Source organism: Gorilla gorilla, chromosome 6, assembly GCF_029281585.2.
Source record: "Gorilla gorilla gorilla isolate KB3781 chromosome 6, NHGRI_mGorGor1-v2.1_pri, whole genome shotgun sequence".
Taxonomy (NCBI): Eukaryota; Metazoa; Chordata; class Mammalia; order Primates; family Hominidae; genus Gorilla; species Gorilla gorilla.
In genome coordinates this window covers 46,063,047-46,083,172 of record NC_073230.2, presented here as the reverse complement: position 1 = coordinate 46,083,172, position 20,126 = coordinate 46,063,047, and the positions used below count along the sequence as shown (strand labels likewise).

The 20,126-nt window shown below is 40.5% G+C and overlaps 1 protein-coding gene across 4 annotated transcripts in view; it reads left to right on the top strand.

Annotated features, from left to right (window-relative positions):
• The first annotated feature begins 1,034 nt into the window (after positions 1-1,034).
• LOC101142148 (amphiphysin) overlaps positions 1,035-20,126 on the top strand; it is a 247,005-nt gene continuing 227,913 nt past the window's right edge. The window contains exon 1 of one of the 4 annotated variants that reach the window (XM_055347647.2): positions 1,035-1,321. In XM_055347647.2, coding sequence (XP_055203622.1) covers positions 1,253-1,321 — 69 coding nt within the window. In that variant the 5' untranslated portion in view covers positions 1,035-1,252. Of the gene's footprint in view, positions 1,322-5,257; positions 5,557-20,126 lie in introns of those variants that run through there. The other 3 variants (XM_004045328.5, XM_063708477.1, XM_063708478.1) reach the window with 3 other exon arrangements.

The following is a 20,126-nucleotide window of genomic DNA, read 5'->3' as shown; positions in this document are numbered from 1 at the left end:
GCAGCTCGCTGAGGTCTACCAATGTAACAGTTTCCCCCAGAGGTAAGTAGGATGCTCACCTGGACTCATAGGATTCACTGTGAGTGACCACTTCTGACCTCTGTTTGCAGGGCACCACCTGACTTCTTCTCCTCACACTCTCAGTGAGAATGGAATATGAATAGTTTGACCACTGGTCAGAGCCAACAAGAGCTCTAGGTGTAGGGCAGGTTTATCCCTATTATTCGTACTTCTCCCAAGCATTAGTAAGAATAATAGGGATGGTGAGTCCCTGTTAAGGTTGCCAAAAGGTTTCCAAGGAAGCAACAAGTTAGGGGGGACTGGGTCTTCCATGGTTGATGCGAAGCTATAAGGGACTTGACTGTTCCATGCACCATTTCTTGAAGAGTAGTCTATTCTAAGGTTTCTGCCCAGCACAGGAATTTTGGAGATGACCAAAACACATCGCCTGTCTTCCGGAAGCTGACCTTTCTCAACGCGGACCTCCCCGCCCTGCTAACTCTTGTTTTAAAGTTTAAACAAGTGTCAGCGATGGTCTCTCCCCGCTTTGCTCTCCACACGCCTCTCTCCTGCAGCTCTGACTTGGTTGGTTTCCCAGCCAGGGCCCCTCACTGGGCTGTGAGCCTCCTGAGGGTAGGGCGACCTCCATACCTTCTTCTGCAACACCCAGGGTGGATGGAGGGGCCTCTGTTAGCTGGAAACTTTTGGGAGCAGCAAGGGACCAGCCCCATCACCTCCACTTCAGAGCAGGTCCAATCCAGCTGGCTTCCACATCCCTAGGGTTCTTCCCTTTTTTGTCTCCCCTATTTCTTTTTTTGCCGGAAAGAATCAGGTCCCCTCACTCTCCCCAAATACAAACTGCATTAAAAGAACCCCCAAGCTGCCCCTGGGCCCAGGGACTTCTGCTAGGCTTGGTTCCCTTTCTCCTCTCGAAACTCTTCTATCATCGAGGAGACAATCTGGCTTCTGGCTTTTCCCTCTCTTTTTCTTGGCCTCTTTCTCTTTCTTCCCCCGCCCCTTCTCCCCATGTCACAGCCAGTCCCGACGCATCCCGCCCCCGCTCTGTCGCTTTAAGCTGGTCCCGCCGCCGCGCCCCGCCCTCACCCCTCCGCGCTCCGCGGCTCCCCGCCGCTTCTCCCGCTCCTCCCCTGCTCGGCCCTCTCCTCCTCCTCCCGCTCCTCCTCCCGCTCCTCCGCGCCGCCGCCAGCCCCGCTGCGCGCTCTGCTCTTCGCAGCTCCCCGGACCCGCAGCCATGGCCGACATCAAGACGGGCATCTTCGCCAAGAACGTCCAGAAGCGACTCAACCGCGCGCAGGAAAAGGTCAGCGGCGGGCGGCCGGGGCTGGGGCCGGGGACGCCAGGCGGGGGCTTGGCCGGAGGGCACCGGCTGCAGCTGTGCGGGGCCCGAGCCTCGGGGTGCGGCGCGCTGCGGAGCGGGGCCGGGGCCAGGGACGCTGGGACGCCCTGCCCTCAGCTCGGTGACTGCAGCAAGGCGCGACCCGGGCGCCGCGGGGAGCGGGTCGGGAGGACGCAGCGCCAGGGACCCGCAGACCCTGGCCCCGGAGGCGCCGGATATGTCCAGCCCCGGAGCCGGCCCCGGGTTGCCGCTCTCCTGGCCCCAAGCCAGGCAACAGAAGTAGGAGGTGCGGCAGCTCGCCCGCTGCGCCCGGAGCAGAGCGCATCTCCCTGCGCTCGCATCTCCCCGGGCCGGCTCCCAGCGCGCCCGCAGGCAGCTCGCGGGGACGCGGCCCGTAGATCGGGGCGGGAGATTGCAGCAGCCGTCTTTCTTGCGGGGGATTTTGTGGCTACTTAAGTGCAGTAGACACGAACGATTTAACAGAGAAGCCACCAAAAATCTCCCAGGACCAATAGGGTAGGATCGTGATCACACAGTGCTGTCTGGTGAGTTCTGGAGTTCAAAACAGAGATCTAGATATACACACTTTTATTTTTGGTCTATATGTTTGTGTCCCTTTTGACTCCAGTGTCCTTCTTTAGAAGGTCAAAAATAAATATGACCTGAACCTAATAGTTCCTTTCTGCATATTTCTGCACAAAGAAGGACCTTTTATTGCATTTTAAAAAATCCAGATTGCACAAATTGGGTTCTCTGTTGTTTTGCAAGTCCCTCAGTAAATTGCCCACAGTAATTTATTTTTTTTTCCCCAGAGATGTGCATGAATGAAACCCAGGTCCATAGCAAGCACAGCCCAAAGCAGGTGGAGGGGAGTTGTACCAGGCACCAGGCTTGCCTGGCTTCCCTGGTGACTGCTGTATATGACGGCCCTGAGGTCTTCATTTGTGTCCTGAGCAAAGGACATTTCCTTTATATTGTAGCTTGAGCATTGTACTTGAAAATCAACACCGGCTAATGAGCCCCATGATTGGTATCACTTGAACTGTGTTCTCTTTCACGTGGCAGTATTTTCCGTCCCTAGGGTATGGGGTGTTTAGCGTTTTCCTGTTTTATTGGAAGTCAGATTTGCCATGTTGCTCAGGATGGCAATGAATTTCCCTCTTCAGACCCAATCTCAATCTCAGGCTGCCTCCCAGTTCCGGCTGACCATGAGTTGCTGAGCAGAGGGGGCACTGATCCCTTTTGTTCCCAGGCCCAGGGGCTTGGTGGCTGCCTCTAGTCCCTCCCTCCACACATGCACACTCTCCATGCAGTAAGAGGATTGTATTTCTTTTAATATCTACCCAAGCTCATCCTGAACTAAAGTGATCCTCCTCCTGCCTCTCCCTCCGCAGCTGAATTAGCAAGGCTGCCTGCTGCCTTCCAGGCCCGGGTTACTTGTGCAGAAAGTAGCCAGGGATCTGCTGGCTTGGGATCTGGGCCAGGTTTTGTCATCCTTTTTCCACACTTCATTTTACCCACTTGTAGGTACTCCTCCTCCTGCCTTCCAAGTAATTACTTGACTCTTCGGTCTGAGGCTTTTCACTGAATCCACTTTCCATCTGTGAAAGAATTTAGTGATATGGTCTACCTTTTCACATATTGAATTATTTCTTAATCTAGGTCACCAGCTGTTAATATGCTCAAAATAAATGAAAAGAAAACCTAATCTCTTACGGAGCATTCAAGTCCTGTGAATTGTCAAAACTCACTTTTTCACGATCAAGGTCAAGTGTACTTTATGACTGCAGTTGTGGATGGTGGTCAGTCTTCTATGGGAGTGGGGGTGAGAGACCCTCTTGGGGGTTTCAAGCATCCTATTTTCTTCCCTGGGGAAAGGTGCTGATGAAAAGTGCCTGCCGCACCTAGTATAGAGGTTCAAACACTAAGAGGCTGAGAGTATAGGCTCTTCCCCAGGGTGAGTTCTGCCCCCCTTTCTGAGTCTGTGTAGCATCAGGATATGCTTGGCACAAAGAGAAAAGGGCATGTGGGCATCCAGGTAAAGCAGCCCAGCCCAAATGGAGGCCGCTGGAGAAAGGAAAGCACAGTATGTTACTGTCAGAGGCTCCATTAGACATATCCCCACGTGATTCCCTCTTTCTACACCTTTGGCCTCTTCCTCTTCTCCAGAGAAGACTCTTCATCTCAATAACTATAGACCATATATGTCCTTGAGACCCTTTGCTTCTTGTTTTTACAACCAAATTTTCTTAAAAGAGAGTCCACTCCCTTGACTTTCTTATCATCTGTGCTTCACCTAAAAGCGTGCATATGTTTAGGCTCCAACTGCATGTCTGAAATCACTTTTAGAGGTGACATGGCTTTTTAGGAATTTTAAATACGTTTTTTTCTTACTGAAAGTCAGTGAAGATTCATTGGAGAAAGGCTGAAATGTATTAGTCAGCAGAAAAAACCACAAGGCTGAAATGTACATATAAGCAGAAAAAAACTCCAGCAAATTACGAAGCACATAATTCTACTACTCGGAAATTTTACTACCATTTGATATGTATCTGAGTAGATCTTTTTCCATGTGTGTATGTATTTATACAACCAAAACAGGCTCATTGCTGTATAGTTGAAGACCTGTTTATTTCACTTCATAATTATGAACATCCTTCTATACATGTACACATTTTCCATCAATATTTTAAATTATTGAACACTATTGGAATGTATGGATTATACTGAATGCCTTATCTTTTGAATATTCATTTTTCCAGTGTTTCTATATGGAAATACAAGTCAATGAGCAAATTTGTAGGGAGAATGTTTGCACACCTCTTTAATTATCTCCTTAGATAAATTCCTAGAAGAAGACTTATTGCATCCAAGGTTTGCCTATTTTTATTATAGCTAGATTGCCTTCCAGAAAGGTGTACCAATTTACATTCTCATCAGCAGTCCATGAGACACTTGCCAACTCTGGATAATAAAATTTAAAACAATGTTTAGCTATGTCATTGGATAAAATTTGTTCATGATTAATTTCATTTGTTTGATTTTTAAAAAGCAAGCTTTTGTGCATTCGTGTTTTTATTCTTGAATTGTGCTTTTATATTTTTGCCCGTTTTCTGTAGCAATTCTGTCTTGTTATTAGTAAGGGCAAAAACTTTATCAAGCCTAAGGGTTACAACCATTCTTTCTTCCTTTTCTATTTACTTTTAAATTGTTTGGTGATTTCTACTGAGAAAATGTTTTTGTTGATGTTTTATGTATATCTGCTTACATCTATTGGTTGGTTTTGTCTGGTTTCTCTTTTGCGTGGTTGAATTAGTCAGGATCCTGCTACATGCAGGTATCAGAAAGCTCAACCCAAACTGGCTTAAGGAAAAAAGAAATTTAATTGCTAATAATAATAATATCTAACAATTTATATATGGTTCTTGTACATATAAATTTAGATTAGCTTTTAATGAATAAAAGCTATATATTCACATAAGATATATGAATATCTTACCTATATTAGCCTATATACATATTCTTATACATATGTATATATAAAAGTATATGCGGACCATATCTTTCCTTTAGCTTTTTTTTTTTTTTTTTTGAGACAGAGTCTCGCTCTGTCGCCCAGGCTGGAGTGCAATGGCGCGATCTCGGCTCACTGCAAGCTCCACCTCCTGGGTTCATGCCATTCTCCTGCCTCAGCCTGCCCAGTAGCTGGGACTACGGGTGCCCACCACCACGCTTGGCTAATTTTTTATATTTTTAGTAGAGATGGGGTTTCACCGTGTTAGCCAGGATGGTCTCGATCTTCCCAGTAGCTGAGACTACAGGTGCCTGCCACCATGCCCGGCTAATTTTTTTTTTTTTTTTTTTTTTTGTATTTTTAGTAGAGACGGGGTTTCGCCGTGTTTGCCAGGATGGTCTCAATCTCCTGACCTCGTGATCTGCCCGCCTCAGCCTCCCAAAGTACTGGGATTATAGGTGTGAGCCACCGCGCCCGGCCTCCTTCAGCATTTTTACAGAACTCTTTGGTATAACTCTCAATGGCCCAAACTGGGCCTTGTGCCTATCTCTGGAAGAAAAAAACATCTCTGAGAGCAAGGGCCAAGACCACGGGTTGGACTGGTTGAATTGGGCCTGAGTCACCAGCCAGTGCGAAAGCCAGGAATGAAGATTCCCCTGAACGATATGGACTCTTAGTGGAGGAGGTAGGGAACTTAGAGTACAGAACGGGGAGTGGACACTGGGTGGCAAAATAAATGATATTCACAGAGGCGTCCCTAAAAGACCTTCTCCATCCCAGGTTTATATAAATAATCACATATTTAATATTTGTTTAACATTTTTATGTGTGCAGTTAAAAAATATGTTAGTAAAAAGCTTATCATGAAAAACTGTATATCCTTCGCCTACTTTTTGATGGGGTTGTTTTTTTCTTGTAAATTTGTTTAAGTTCCTTGTAGATTCTGGATAATTAGCCCTTTGTCAGATGGATAGATAGCAAAAATTTTCTCCCACTCTGATGACAGTTTCTTTTGCTGTGCAGAAGCTCTTTAGTTTAATTAGATCCCATTCGTCAATTCTGGCTTTTGTTGCAATTGCTTTTGGTGTTTCAGTCATAGAGTCTTTGCCCATGCCTATGTCCTGAGTGGTATTGCCTAGGTTTTCTTCTAGGGTTTTTATGGTTTTAGGTTTTACATTTAAGTCTTTGATCCATCTTGAGTTAATTTTTGTATAAGGTGTAAGGAAGGGGTCCAGTTTCTGTTTTCTGCATATGGCTAGCCAGTTTTCCCAGCACCATTTAGTAAATAGGGACTCCTTTCCCCATTGCTTATTTTTGCCAGATTTGTCAAAGATCAGATGGCTGTAGATGTGTGGTGTTATTTCTGAGGTCTCTGTTCTGTTCCATTGGTCTATATATCTGTTTTGGTACCAGTACCATGTTGTTTTGGTTACTGTAGCCTTGTAGTATAGTTTGAAGTGGGGCTTAAAACCTAAATGATGGGGTTCATAGGTGCAGCAAACCACCATTGCACATGTATACCTATGTGACAAACCTGCACATTCTGCACATGTATCCCAGAACTTAAGGTAAAATTAAAAAAAAAAAAAAGAAAAATAACAGTCCCCTGTTCCCCTCTCCTCAACCTACAATCTTGTTAGAGGCAATAGTGCTAACCATGAGATTTCTCAAAAATATGCTTATACAGCTGTTTCTTGATCTATCTTTTAATGTATGGTGAAGATATGTAAATTTAACTTATTTCTCCTCTAGTTCTTCCCCTAATTATACACTGAACAAAAATTGTTATTGCAAAAGATTACATTTTAAAGACTGAAGTCCAATTTTTATTGAATAAAGTGCACAAATCTTAAGTGTTCAGCTTCATGAGTTTCTATGTATATGGATATCTGCATAGCTACCACCCAGATAAGTAACAGAATGTTTCTTCCATCCCAGTTACCTACCATTTCTTTTGCCTTTCTTGTTCTTTGTCTTTTTATGCTCATACCTTTTAAATTACTTTACTCTCTTTTCCCTGATGAGCACCTTTACATGTACTTATTGGTAATTTTGATATCTTCTTTTGTGAAGTTTCATTAAAGTCTCTTGCCAGTATTTTATTTGGGTTGCTTGTCTTTTTTCTGTTGCTGTTTAGTTTTCTATGTATTCAGGATATGAGTTCTTTATCAGGTGGACATCTTATATTTTCTTCCAGACAGTGCCTTGCTTTTTTACTTTCTTAGTGGTACCCTTTGATGAGTGGCAGTTTAAAGTTTTCATGAAGTCTTATGTGAGGATTAAGTTTTTCATGCAGCTTTTTGTTTTTCCTGGAGTTAATAATTGCCTTGCCTTTAAAAATTTGCTTATTTTTTAAATGAACTTTAAAAAGTTGTTTCTTCTTGCTTCATCAGATATGTCAAATGTTTATCAATATTATTGTTCGAGGTTCAATATATCAAATAATGTAATTGCTTATTTTCTCATCCTGGAGATATCCTTTTTGGATGCCTCTGCCCTTTTGTGGTAATCTGGGCTGATTTTTCTGTAGACCTGTTGCATACATGTCATCCTGGGTCTTCTTTTGCCAGTGTTGGGGTTGAGGAATGGACCTGAAATCTCAAGTATCCTATATTCCCGGGCTTTCAAACAGTCCCCTGTTGTCAGTGTTGTGCTTCATTCTTACCTTCTATGGTGTGTGGTGTGTGGTGGGACCAGGTCCTAACCCTGAGTGTGTTTGTGTGTGTAACTGTGCAGTGAGAATTGGTTGCTTTTTCATTGGTTGTTCCTGTATAGGCACACTTTTTTTTTCTTATAGTTTCCTCTGTTCTGCTGACTTGTTTCCATTCTTTCATCCTTTTTAGCATCTGTAAAATGTATGGAACTCTCGTATTCACTAATGCTGGCTTTCCTGTTCTTGTCCTTGTATGTTCATAATTTTTTATTCCTTTACTGTCGCTTTAGTTGGGCTTTGGAATGAGATGGAAATAAGCACATGCAGTCAGCCTGCCATGTTTTACCAAATGCCTTTTTATTTAAATACTTGATCTCTCTGGGATTTATTTTTTTATTATTTTTATTTATTTATTTTTTTGCCCATCTTCTTCTATTTGTGAAATCCAGTGGCATTTATTTGGTCTTAACTCTCTTTGACCTCTATGCAATATTTAAATCAGTGAAGCACTGCCTTTAAAAAATTTTTTTTTTTTTTTTTTTTACCATGACTGTAGTGAGCAGGATACTCGGGAAGCCGAGGCAGAAGAATCGCTTGAACCGGGAGGGCAGAGGATGCAGTGAGCCGCGATTGTGCCACTGCACTGCAGCCTGGGCGACAGAGCAAACTCCATCGCAAAAATCATAATAATAATAATAATAATAATAATAATAATAATAATAATAATAATAAGGGAGTTAGACTATTTAAATTCTAAGGACCTGCCCAGTTTGATATTCTTTGTGTCATTTTCTCTGTCCCAAGTGATTATTATATAATTGTCTTAGGTGCAATTTTTTTTCATGCGTTACATCTTCCAAACTAAATTGTAGGTACTTGAGGACAAGGACCAAATATCTTGCGAATTGTATGTACTCAGTGACGATGTACTGATTTGCCTTTCCATGTCCTTGCTTGTTAACTTCCCACTCCTGCAAACACATTGTCTTAAAGAATCCTTCCACGATTCTTTCTGTGACTTTTGTGAAATTATCATAAGGGTTTCATCGTCATTTGCTTTGTCATTTTGTGAAAATAGTACAGCAAATGTAACTACCCTTATGGATTCTATACATGGTGGGAATGCTATAAATATTAGGCTGAATCATGTGGAATTTTCATATTTGTGAGTCAAACAGTCAAATATTGGCAGAGTCATGTGCTTCGGCGCAATGTTGATTGAGTGATATGGTAAGAAAACAATGTTGTCTCCTTCCATCTGTCTGGTTGTGTGACATTTGGATTCTTTCTCAATTGTCGCTTTGCTGATGCCTGCATTTTTCGTTCTCAAGGAGAAACATTGTGGATAGTGTGCGTGTATAAAAAGAATGGGAGAAGGAAGATCCTCCTCTGTCAAGGAGATTTGTACTGTGAGGCCCAGGGCCCATCTGTAGAAGAGTAGTTTATATGGCCACGTTTACTTCCGAGGACACTTCAGAGACCAAATCTCTGAGACATATCGGGGTTTCTCTTTTTTCAGATCATCTGAAATCTCTTTTGTTGCCTGCATCTATGTTTTACAAAGCTTATGCCTTCTTTTCCACTGGCGTTATTTTCTCTGGCTGTATTAGAAACTTCAAAAATTAAAAATAATAATTATGGGACATTCTTAACAGAGTAGAGTTTCCTTCTTCTGCCTTTTTTATTAATGCAAACATATATATACTAATGTATCCTTCTTTCTCTAGGAATGAGTACAACAGAAAATAAGAACTGTAGGAACTCGGATTTTAACATTAATAAAAGTTACCATTCTCCTTTAACACAAGCATATTTGGTTACATTTGAAAACTAGCTTTTTTAATAGACCAAACAACTTGTCATAGCTGAGATATTTGTATAAACAATATAGCCCCCTTTACTTGGTGTATGAAATTAGATCACATTTCTTTAAATATTCAAATTAAATGATTTATCCTTTCTACCCAATTATTATGAAAATCTCTTACTCCTCCTGGGGGGTCCCTGTCTCTTCTGATAATTTCAGGAACCCATGGTGAGTTTCCCTTCTTTAAATGAGTCAATGGTTTTTACTACAGCCTTGTGAGAAAGGGTCCCTAATGTGAGTCCAGCATTCGGATACCGTTCTTATCCCTGGATGAGCACTGCAGGGAACAAGAGCACAGTACGGTGCCCTCACCAGTGGGTCTTAGGGTGGAGGCAGGGGCTGGAAGCCTCTCTCTCCTGGGTTAGACTCAGCTTCAGTATGTCTGAGCTCCACATATGTGAGCTCTTTACAAATGAATATCCATGAATATTATACAAACCATTCCCAAATTATACAAGCCGTTCTCAAATTTACTTGTGCATATACACATACAAATTCCCCCTCCCCCAAGATTTGCTCATAGTGCCTGTGTTCCAAAGTCAGGAAAGATTCAATATCCTCACACATTGTGCCTAGAATTATCTATTTCATTCCACTCTACTCTTCCACTTTTGAGAAAATTATCTTTGGGACATACTAAATTTATTCTAAGCCCACAATTTGAAAAACACTACCCTAGAGGACCTCTGGTATCCATTCCTGTAAGTTGACTATCTTTTGGGCCATTGCAGTTCATCTAAGGGGATGTGTTTGTGCGTGCATGTGTGTGTGTGTGTGTGTGTGTGTGTGTGTATTCATACATACAAATTTATAGTTACATATATTACATACATTCATATATATGACTAAATTTCAAACAGGAAATATTGTGAAGTACCTTAGGAGAAAATAAGTAGAGAAGGGAAAGAATCTTTCTTAAAATGATGCATTTTCTGATGTTATAAAGTCTGGAAATTTCCACCTTACTGTCCAAACACAATTTTAAAAGACTTTCTAGCCGTTTACACTAGGGGCCACCTGCATAGAACTTCTGAGAAAATAAGTGGCCCAGTGGGCTCCTGTAAAAGGGACAAAAGATGTAAAGATTCCTTGTGTTGCAGATATAATTTTTCCTACATTCTCAGTAAATGGCTAACATTTACATAATGGAAATGCTGTCACCACAGAGTTTAAGGAATTTACCCATGAAAGAATATAGTAAGACCATCTATACAGCATCATGCAAAATTGAAGTGATAATAATCACGATTTTCTGAGACTGCATCTATGGGCCACCTTTCCACATGGAAATGCTGAAACATCATTCTTATTGATTTGAAATCTAAATTTAAGTGTACTATTTGGCTGTAGATGTACTTCCTGAACACAAATTGACCAAATCTCTTCTGAGGAGTGATGTCGTATAAAGCCATGGATAAGATCTTAGTTTTGAAATATTTGCTGTGTGATAATCATATATCAATTTTGATCACCCTGAACCTACTTAGAACAGATGTACAAAAACGAGAAAACCACCATTTTGGTCATTTACATCTTACTCTCATGCAGTTATTTAGTTGAAAGCTGAGTTCATAAATGGGAAGAGCTTGAATATATAATGATTTAACAAATTAATAAATATATATATGATTTTTCCCTATCTTTATGTGCCTATAATGATTTAATAAAATATGCATAGACCCATGCATAAATGCACTTTTATCAAGGCACCTAAAAGTTGTTGAGTAAAGGATGTTAAATTCATATGCTTTATTAGTTATCTATTCTATTGTCAAGTCAATCTGGTAGAATTCATTTATTTAGAGCTATTTATTGAGAATCTAATATGTGGAAGGCACTTGCTAGAGACTCATAATATAGCAGTTGACAGAGCTGTCCTGGTTGAGCATACAGAGCAGCAGGAGTTGATAGTGAGATAAACTTTTGCACGCACTACTAAGTACATAGTTATTAGTTAAAAATAGTAATTTTAACTTACGTATGATAAAAATACAGTTTAGTATGTAACTAGGGAACTAATCTAGAGTCAGAGGATTTGAACACAGTTACTTAAAGTAGGTAGATTTCAAGCTAAGATCCTAAGAATGAATTGTAGCCATCAGACAAGAGGAGTAAGGGTGTGCTGATTACAGGAGTCAGGAAGCATTCTATACCTCTGACACTTTGTCCTTACTCGTTGAGCATAAATAAGAACTGTAGAATAGAGAATTGACTGCAGACACTGGCCTTATAAATGATCTCTTCTATCATTTGGATATTTAACTAGGCAAAGTGGACCCTAATTGGGATGGTCCTGCTGTGGTAGCAATCCCTTGTTTGTGTGATCAGATTTTTACCCTTACCTGTTGAAGGGTCCTTATGGGGCATAGTTGCCCCCTTGACACAGAGCCAGGACACTGGTGCAGAGCTGACTTGCCCTCTGAACTATCTGTCATCCAAAATCGTTTTTTACAACAGCAGTAAACTCCACCCCAGTATGCTTTCATGGATTTGTTGAGAGAAGGGTCTCCTATTTTAAACCATCAGAAATCCAAAAAAAAGAAAGCCCTTATCAAATTCTTGTCACCCATCTATAAAGATGCTTTTGTCTTTAAAAGTCTTAATTGCATTTGGATGCCTAACATTTAATCAACATATAATCAATTGCACGTGTGTGTGTGTGTGTGTGTGTGTGTGTGTATGTATGTATGTATATATATAGCATAGATGCATAGATGGTCCAAACCTTGGGAGGATCTCCCAACTTATGGCAGCACTGCCTAGGATGTTGAAGAACAGTGTAATACCTTTCCCTGTAATTACTCTGTAATTCCTCAATATATGAAACATCTGTGTAAGACATCCTGCTTCTTTAACACACACACACACACACACACACAGACATATATATATATATATATCTCCAATGAATTGGTATATAATGTACACAGGGGTGGGGCAGAGAGGGAAGGAGGGAAGGAGAGAGAGTGAAGGAGCGAGAGAGAAATATAATTAAGGCTGGCAACTTGACTTAATTATGGGTATTGACTTGATTATTTTGCAGGCAGTGGTCTTGGACTCAGGAATAATCAGCTTCAGGTGATTTGCAGCTTGGAAGGAATCCTAAATTAGGGAAGAGAATCTTTCATAGCAGACAATCTTTTCCTCTATCTGATAATGGTTACAAACCTTTAAATAGCGTAGATGGTCCAAACCTTGGGAGGATCTCCCAACTTATGGCAGCACTCCTAGGATGTTGAAGAACAGTGTAATACCTTTCTCTGTAATTACTCTGTAATTCTTTAATATATGAGACATTTGTGTAAGACATCCTGTTTTTTTAACCTACAGATTTTATAACACAATATTTTCTCTGAGAGTCTCTAGGAAAATGGTATCCAGAGTTCTGTTTCCATCCCTTTATAAAATGCTTGTGACTATGGGGACCACTGGCATTCCTAAACTATAGGTTGAGACCTAAGTCCTTGTAGGGCTCTCCTGGGGACATATATTGGCCCATAGTTGTTCCTGTTAAGTATAGACAGTGAATCCATTGTAGGTGGAGAAAATATTTTATGTGACTTTAATCTTTTAAAATTTGTTGATGCTCGTTTTATAGTCTAGCATATGGCCTATCCTGGAGAATCTTCCATGTATGCTTGAGAATAACTGTTTTTTGCTGTTGTTGGGTAGAGTGTTCTATAGATGTGTGTTAGGATGAGTTGGTTTGTTTTCTTGTTGATCTTCTATCTAGATGTTCTATCCATTATTGAAACTAAGGTATTGGAGTCTTCAGCTATTATTGTTGAATTGTCTATTTCTTTCTTCAGCTCTGTCAGTTTATCCTTCATGTATTTTAGTGCTCTTTTATTAGGTGCATAGTTATATTTGTTACATCTACTTCATAGATTGACCTTTTTGTCATTATTAAATGTCCTTCTTTGTCTCTAGTAGTAACTTTTGTCTTAAAGTCTATTTTTATCTGATACTGTTATAGCCATTCCAGTTTTCTTTTGGTTACTATAATATTTGCATGATGTATCTTTTTTTTTATTTAAGAGACAGGGTCTTGCTCTGTCACTCAGGCTGGAGTACAGGCACGATCATAACTCACTGCAGCCTCGAATTCCTGGACTCAAGCAATCCTCCTGCCTCAGCCTCCTGAGTAGCTGGGACTACAGGCACTTGCCACCATGCCTGGCAGCATGAGATATCTTTTTCATCCTTGTACTTTCAACTTATTTGTGTCTTTGAATCTAAATGTTGTCTCTCATAGACAGTATTTTGTTAGATTTTTTGGATCAATTTTGCCAATCTCTGCCTTTTAATTGGAGTATTAAGTCTATTTATATTTTACATAATTAACTGAAAAGACAGGATTTATGTTTGTCATGTATATCTTATTTCTCTTTGTTGTTTTATTTTTCATGCCTGCTTTTGGTGTTAAATAGATATTTTCTGGTATGGTCTTTTAATTCCCTTGTTGTTTCTTTTACAAATAGTTTTTGAGTTATTTTCTTAGTGGTTGCCCTGGGATTACAGTTAACATCTACATTTGTCACAATAGAGGTCAGTTTAATACTAACTTAATTTCAATAGTATATAACATTTTTCTCCTGTGTAGCTCCATTTTCTCTCTTTTGTTGTATTGTGATTGTCAAACACCTTACATGTTTATATATTTTATGTTCATCAACAAGATTTATAGTAATTGCTTTATGCAACTCTTTTTTTTTGAGACGGAGTCTCGCTCTGTCACCCAGGCTAGAGTGCAGTGGCACGATCTCAGCTCACTGTAAGCTCTGCCTCCCGGTTTCATGCCATTCTCCTGCCTCAGCCTCCTGAGTAGCTGGGACTACAGGTGCATGCCACCACGCATGGCTAATTTTTTGTTTTTTTTTTTTTAGTAGAGATGGGGTTTCACCATGTTAGCCAGGATGGTCTTGATCTCCTGACCTCGTGATCCGCCCGCCTCGGCCTCCCAAAGTGCTGGGATTACAGGCGTGAGCCACCGCGCCCGGCCTATGCAACTCTTTTAAATCAGATAGAATCATAATGAGTTATAAGCAATAATGCATTTATATTGTCTTTTGCGTTAACCTATGTTGTTACTGCATATTTCAAAAATATATTTTTCTTATGAAATGGACTCTGTTTAATAAACAATTATTAACTCATTTGCTCATTAAAAAATAAAGCAAGATCATAGTACGAGATGTCTGGTGTTACTAACATATTTATTAAGCATAACTCCAGCTAAACATAAAGTAATATAAGGAACTAATTAGTTTTTAGCCATAGTATAAATAAAGTTACACTTACTGTCTGCTAACTGGTTTGGATTATTGAGGAAATGTTTCATACTCCCCTTAGTAGTTCTACAATTCCAGTTTTTTTTTTTCCATTCCATAGTTAGGAGCTACTAAGTATTACTTATGATACCTCAAGATATATGCAATATCTTATACCTTTTTTCTGGGTGCCTGTAACTTTTATCAGATTTTCAAAAAGATCTATGACTTAAAAAGCATAAACACCACCAATAAGTCTAAAGTATTAAGGGACTCTTGGCTTAAATATTTCTGCAAAACTTGAAGAGCAGGAAGGAGAATTAAGTCATCAGTGGATGACAGAGCTGCTGGCACCTGGGCACCCAGCATGGTTTATTCTTGGTTTGGTTATGGTCCTTGCCCTTGAAGACTCAGATTTTCTAGGTCCCTCAGGATTTGGCCCAAGTATTGTGATAGTTTCAACATAAATTCGTGGTGCACGCCTTCTGCCACTCCAGGTTCCTTGTCACACATCTCTAAAATAATTATTTTCATCTGTTATTTAAGGGATAATAAAATTTCTTAAGGTAATTCAGTTTTTGAGTCACCACAGCCTATGACTTTTTCTAGTTGTCCATTTCATGGCATCTAGAGATCTTTGTTTAGAGGTGGCCCAGGTAAATGAGAGGAACCTTCTATCAGAGGTGACCAGGGGAAGTCTACATTTATTTCCAACGTACATTAGATGATGCCCTGTAGAGTTTGGGTGTAGAGCAGCCCTGGGGTAACACACATTCCTCTCACACCTTGCTTCCTTAAATTGAAGTAGAAAAGACTGTGCACGTGTGTTGTTTTGAAGCTTTTATAATGAGGTATGAAATACATGTAGTAAGTAGCAAAAATCTTAGCCGTACAGCTTCATACATTTTTATATATGTAAAAATTTTATGTAAACTATTTCTAAATCAAAATCTATATCTACATCTACATTATCTATATTTATATCTACATCTATCTGTATCTATATCTTATCTATATCTATCCTGTGTTACTGCTACTCAGATGAAGTCACAGGGCAATTCCAGAATTCATTAGCTCCTCCATGCCTCTTCCCAGCTAATACCTCCTCTCCTCTGCTCGCTTCCTACTACCAGGTAGCCACTATTCTGATTCTAACCCCATAGATTAATTTCAATTGTTCTTGAACCTTGTATAAATGGAATCATATAGTATATACTCTTATGAATTTTACTTCTTTTGCTCCTCATCATGTATTGAGATTCATCCATATTGCCATCTGTAGGAGCAGTTCCTTCTTTTTTTATTGATAAATTATATTATAGTGTATAATATCCCACAATTTATTTACCCATTCTTCACCTGTTAGGCATTTCGTCTGTTTCCAGTATTAGGCTATGGTGAATAAGGGAGCTGAACACATCTTATACATGTCTATTGGTAGAAAAAACCACTTATTTATCTTGGGTTAATACCTGAGAGTGGAATGAATGATTCATTAGGGTAGGCCCTCTTTAGCTTTTAGAGATGGTACCAAACAGTTTTCCAAAGCTGCATCAAATTTATAGTCCTGTCCACAGTTGTGAGAATTTATAAAGCCTATATTTTCATGTTCTAAGTTTGATTTCGCTAACCGAGTTGTATTTTTTTCACTCCTGCATCCCCATGGGACTCATATTTGTTTAGTGATAATTGATTTTATCTTTATATATTTCACACATAATCATAGGGACATTTCTCTCATGAACTGTCCACATTCTGTGTTTGAATCAGGTGGGGGAGTGGTCACCATTTTAAACTCAGACTACGACTTGCTTGTGCAGAGGAGATGTACACATGGTGTCTGCGTAGATGATTGGGGGAAGGATTGTGATACAGCTAGTCTCGTGGTGTCAGAGGTTCTTTGGTGTGCTAGATTCTGCCTCGTGTCCTCTGGGAGCAGTGTCCTATGCTCACATGAGTGGTGTTCCCTGCATGTGTATGTGGTTCATTAACTCATGATCTCCATCTTTGGCTCTAGCGGAGGCCAGTGGCATGGCATGCACCCACTGGCTCAGGCTCACCTTCATTGCTCTGCCATCTGGCTGCACTGACATTGGGCTCTGATCCCCAGCCCTTGCTACAGAACCACGTGGCCACTGCTACAGTAGCTAACCTGCTGTGTCTTCACTACATGAGTATTAAGGGCAGCTGGGGTAATCTCAACTTCAGGTCTCCTTAGCCTGGCTACACTGTGCAGCTACAGGATGTAACTGTGCCCTAGGCTGGTGAGAGGGGCAGCCCAAGAAGTGATCTTTCCAGAGTGTTCAGTGGGGCATAAGGACTGTAGCTCCCCTCTGACCCTGACATTATCCTCACTTCTCAGGGAGGAGAGGAGAAAATTGGGGTATATTTTCTTCCACTTTTGTTTCTCTTTTCTGCAGAGGGGAAGGCTTTCTTCTTCCTTCTGTTATATCCTCCTGTGGCAGAGCTTGCCAGACACCATGGATGAAGGGGGCACCTTCATTCCACTTTGGGAAAGAGGGCTCTATGAGCTGGGGCTTCCAGATTTTATCTCCCTTTTTAGACTTAATGAAGGGTAATGGAAAATTTGCACTCAAGGTATCTTAATTCTTGTGCCAAGTCCAGTTAGAATAAAGAATTGGGTGTTTCCCCTGCTAGGCTCTGTGATGAGCAGTCCCATATATTAACTCATTTCACCCTCCTAGTGAACCTATGAAGTAGGTGCTATTATTATCCCTATTTTACAGATGAACAGACTGAAGCACAGAGATGAATGGTTAGGCAATTTGCTTGAGACTACTTAGCTAGTTAAATATGGAATTGATCTTGGAAGTCTCATTTGACTTTGCAGTGCAATGTTCTTTTCATCAGTTCTGGTGAAGTTATTCTGCAATATTGAGTTGAGAGAATATCAGGTGTCTTGTAGTATAGGGGAGTAATTCCAAGTGGTCTGGCACCTGAAAAGGTTTTATGCCTTTACATTTCATTCATTGCTTTATGTGTCATTATACTTATATCACTGGGACCTTCCAGTTACCTTCTTTTTAACTTTGGAGAGGGTTTTCTTTAATATACTGGACTTTCCTAAAGTGGGGCAAACTGATGTGATAATCAGCTCTTTTTGGTTGCACAGTAGTTGTATCCCAGCAACTTAAACTGCTTTAATAAATATGATGCTTAAGGTCTTGTGGGATCTGGGAAAGAGGCACTTCTACCTCGGGGCCTTAGTGCCTCGAAAGATGGTTTGGAAAAATCATAAAGAATGCTTGAGTATATGAGTTAATTTCATTTCTTACAAGATGAACATCTTACAAAACCTTTACAGCTCATCCTAAGTTGAACACCAGAAATAAAGATGTGCCTCCAAATATGACCTTACAGACTGAGAAAGATGAGAACAAAGCCTGGATGCATGTGCTCTACCAATTGGCAAAGGGCCGATTTCTCCAAAGGGCAGATGTTTCCCAGGCCATCAGAGAACTCATGCGTGTTCTATATCTGCTTCTTAGCAACTTCCATATGCCAAGAATTCTGATTTCCACTTAATTTAAGCTTACTTCAATAGGTCAATTTTCATCTTTCCAGGTGCTTTTCCAGAGCTTTCCAGTTCAGTCAATTTTACATGATCCATCATGGAAACTGCAGGATTGTATGCCAGTTGCAATTCTTTTGCTTACTATATGTCAGAGATTGCAGGTTGCCCCCAGTATCAATTCCTCCCTTTTCATTTAGTAATAAAATTCCAACTTTTGCTGGGATATAACTACCCATATATGATAAATGATAGCATTTCACAGCATCATTTGTGGCTAGATGTGTCATGTGGCTAAGCTCGCATCAGTGGGAGATGTGCAGAAGGTGCATAGAAAACTTCTAGGTCTTGATCCTAAGGGGAGAGGTTTGTGTTCCACCGCTGCCTTTCCCTTTCCCAGTCTTTGGATGTGGATGCCATGGTGGGAGGTGGGGCTGTGACCTTTAGACTATGGGGTGGACTCCTGCCATGTCACATGTTGAGTACAGCAGGAATATGAGCATGGAGGAGCGTGGGTCCTCTGTACTATGGAACTGCTGTGGCATCCTGGGTTCCTTACACTAGCACAGTTGCATGAGGAAGCAGGAGACTTCTATATCTACAGAAGCTGCTATTTTTTTTTTTGGCTTTTATTCCTGCAGCTAAACCTCTGTCCTAAGGTTTACTTTGAACCGTTTGAAATTGCCATTTTTTTGTGAATCAAAATTTGTCAAATATCAGCAATCTCATACAGTTCAACTTAAGAATATACTTTCACTTGTAAAAATTGAATTTTGCACCTACTGTCTGAGGCTGCATACTGTGGAAGTGGAGAGCATTTTATGAAAGGTTCAGAGATGATCCAGGCACGGTGGAGAAATACTCTCAGCTCAGAACAGGGGATAATGAGCAGGTGCTTGATTGCTTAGAAATTATCCCGATTACCTGTTAAAAAGATTGATCTCTTTAGTTAAGACCTCCTTGGAAGCATTGTCAGGTACTTTTAGTCTAATTAGTTGGAAGGCAGTCACCTCAATACAGAGCTTTACAATTTGGCCCCTGGGCAGTATTTCTACTTGAATTGTGAGGTGAAAGTTCTGCCTGTATTGGGTCCTATGCCATGGTAGGTGTGATGATGCTATAAGGGGACTATTTGGAGTTGGCCAAGACGTTTTAGAAAGGGTGACTTTGGTAAAATATAAGCTGAAATGCTAGAATTACAGAAAGATTTTGGTACAATTTATTTGGAAGCAGTTCAGAATGATGGGAAGACCTTTGGAATGAGTCAATTATGGATTCAAATCCTGACCTTCTCACTTCTCAGCTGTGTGGTCTTGGTCAAGTCTCTCTGAACCAATGTTTTGACTTTAGCAAAATGCAGAAAATGATGCTATTTTTTTTTAGGTTGCAGTTAGAGTGAGAACTAATATTTTAAGTACTGGCACAGTATGTAGTATTTCCATAGAAAGTAAATGGTAGCTATTTTTATTTTCTTTGGATTTCAATGTCTTTCTCAAGGTGGCAAATTAGGGCTATATTTATATGCTTTTAACCTTCCTTTAGAATAGATGGCATAAAAGAGGATCTAAGTGTATAACCCACATATCTATTTGAACCAAATGGGGAAGCACCTTGTTTAAACTTTGAACACATAGTATATAACACATATTTCCTTTGGTCACACCCAAGTGTTCTAAAGAGGTGTCCCAGAACTGCAGATGGGGACAGACCATTTGACATCATCTACTGGCTCTCGGGTACCCTCATCTTCAACCATGGGGAAAGAGACCCATTGGACCTTTTGAAAAACCCTGATTCCCCTTCCTGCAGAGAACCATCTTTAGATAAGACCAAGATAGAAAGACATTTCCTCTCTCGCTCTTCTTTCATATGGATAATCTCTCCATATCAATGTTTCTGAGGCCCTTTGCGAAAACTGTTTAGGCTGTAGAAA